The sequence below is a fragment of the Curcuma longa genome, unplaced genomic scaffold (genome assembly GCF_044706935.1).
Source record: "Curcuma longa cultivar G26 ecotype Majalengka, Jawa Barat unplaced genomic scaffold, ITB_CL_G26_1.1 contig_24705, whole genome shotgun sequence".
NCBI lineage: Eukaryota > Viridiplantae > Streptophyta > Magnoliopsida > Zingiberales > Zingiberaceae > Curcuma > Curcuma longa.
The window spans coordinates 1-2170 of NW_027432502.1; the positions used below are offsets into that span (position 1 = coordinate 1).

General features: G+C 32.4%; 1 protein-coding gene across 1 annotated transcript; it reads right to left on the reverse strand.

Annotated features, from left to right (window-relative positions):
- Window positions 1-1523: 1523 nt before the first annotated feature.
- On the reverse strand, window positions 1524-2141 carry LOC141818399 (protein translocase subunit SECA2, chloroplastic-like). Its single transcript, XM_074705912.1, has 4 exons — window positions 2084-2141; window positions 1931-2018; window positions 1761-1826; window positions 1524-1691 (listed from the first exon to the last, which is right to left on the reverse strand). The coding sequence occupies exons 1-4, from the start codon at window positions 2089-2091 to the stop codon at window positions 1566-1568; spliced, it is 288 nt and encodes a 95-aa protein (XP_074562013.1). The 5' UTR covers window positions 2092-2141; the 3' UTR covers window positions 1524-1565.
- Between the last annotated feature and the right edge of the window lie 29 nt (window positions 2142-2170).

Here is a 2170-nt window from a genome sequence, read left to right on the forward strand (position 1 = left end):
AAGTCTTGTGGGACAAGTTCATAGAGAGAGACAGAGAGAGGTCTGTTTGTATTGTTCAAAAATGTTTATTCCTGAAACTTGTAGTTTTTGCGCGCATGTGTACAAGAGGATTGACTAAAGAAATATTCTCTCCTTTTGTCCCTACTCTAAGCTTATGCACCATTGCAAAGCACACAATGCCTTTGTCTCGAAGGTGGACGATCTTTTCTCCTAATTCGTTCATCTGTTCTGGAAGCATGAGTAATTTCTAGTTGTCTCAATAGTTTGAGCATTGCAAACGTAAAATTATCCTATATGAGAATTATACCCTTGATACATAGGAAAGCACTGTATCTATTACCGTTACATCTGATAATAATAAAAATTAAATCTCTATCCAATTAAATAAGATCAGCTATATATTTATTTAAATCAATTTTATCTTATTTTATTATTATTATCTAAGTCTTTTTATTTTTCTCTTTAATTAATATGTGTATTTGTCATGGTCTAATATTGTCTAATTTGAATATTTATTTATCGTCTTAAATGTGTCTCTTAGAATTTTTCTTTAATAGAAGCAATTTTGACATTCTCTTTAGTATTCTCGTATGCACCATTTCAAAGCACACAATGCCTTCGCTTAATCCAGGTATTTGAGCTTTTGATCTAATTAATCCGTAAAGTGGATGATTTTTCCTTGATTGGTTGTTCATCTAGTAAATCCGAAAGCATAAATTATTGGAATTCAATAGAAGATCAACATTGAAAATATATATATGAAAAAGATCCTGTGGTTATAAGATGGAAAATATCTTATTTGTATGAGGCCTTCTGGGTAAAGCTCAAAAAGCAAAACTATGAAGGTATAGGTTGCAAAGTGGACAATATCGTACCGCTGTAAAGATATATATAGATTTCATCAAATCTAACAGTAGTATCAGAGCGGATCCATAAATGGGAGCTCTTATTAAGGGTCCGTTGGGACCGTTAAGGGGGCTCCAGTGGTGCTTTTTATTTGAGGGATAGATAGTTGAAATACAATCAAAAGTCCCACATTGAAAATATATGAAAAAGATCATGTGATTATAAGATGAAAAATATCTCATTTGTACGAGACCTTTTGGATAAAACTCAAAAAGCAAAACCATGAGAACGTGAACCCAAAGTGGATAATATCAACGAATGTAAAATCTAATTAAATACATTTTTATAAAATATAAATAGCAAATTAAATTAACAAATCTAATTTAATATTTACATTTATTTTACATATTTATATATTTATTTGATTGATCAATTTATTTTGTTGGACAATGTTAATCCATACATCCAACTCAGATGGTCATAAGTTTTGAAACAGAAATTAAAGTTTCTTGGCTTTTTCTCATAAGCAAATAGATTCAGGGGGAAAAATTGAAATTCTTCAAATTTTAGAAAAGCAACATAACCACTACTTCTATACCAGATTGAACAAAAATTATGTTCAAACCCACTAATGAGTGTCAAGCCAATAATTTGCAACTCCAATATGTACAGTGGGATATCAAATTTAACAATGGAATATATAATACAGGAAAAATATCTTAATGGCACCTTGCCCATGGATCTTTATCATCCCACAAGTCATTTGTTTCAAGAGCCATTTCAGCAAGAGCAACTCCTTCCTCAGTCAAATCCACTGAATTGTCTTTTAACTCAATGTTGTAATGCTGCAGAAAAAGGTTAATCCGTAACAGCAAGCTTCAGTTGGCAAATGAGAAGCAGAAAATTGAACTTACGATGCCTCGTTCAAGCAGTTCAGCAACTTTTGAAGCGACCGGATATCTGGCAGCATCTTTCCTATCCTATCAGCAAAACATGATACCATCTTCACAGTGTGACTACAAATTCTTAGCGATGAAAGTCAAAAATCAGACAGACATGGAAAATAGATGAATGCACCAATTACCTCACCACTGATTAATAATGGATTTCTTCCCTCGTCAATAAGAACTGAATCAACTTCATCAACAATTGCATAATGAAAAGGCCTTGGCCTATTTGACACAAAGCTGTCGATAAGTTATCATGAATGAGAGGTTATGAAATTAAATATACAGACCATCGCATAACTAGTTGCCTTCTATTTCCTGAAAGATTGTCACGGAGGTAATCAAATCCAAGCTTCCTGAGAAATATACAATGGTTG

Coding starts and splice junctions, on each gene's coding strand:
- LOC141818399 (XM_074705912.1), bottom strand. Junction 1,827..1,930: donor CATTATTAATCAGTGGTGAG/GTAATTGGTGCA, acceptor TTTTGCTGATAG/GATAGGAAAGATGCTGCCAG. Junction 1,692..1,760: donor AACTGCTTGAACGAGGCATC/GTAAGTTCAATT, acceptor CTTTTTCTGCAG/CATTACAACATTGAGTTAAA.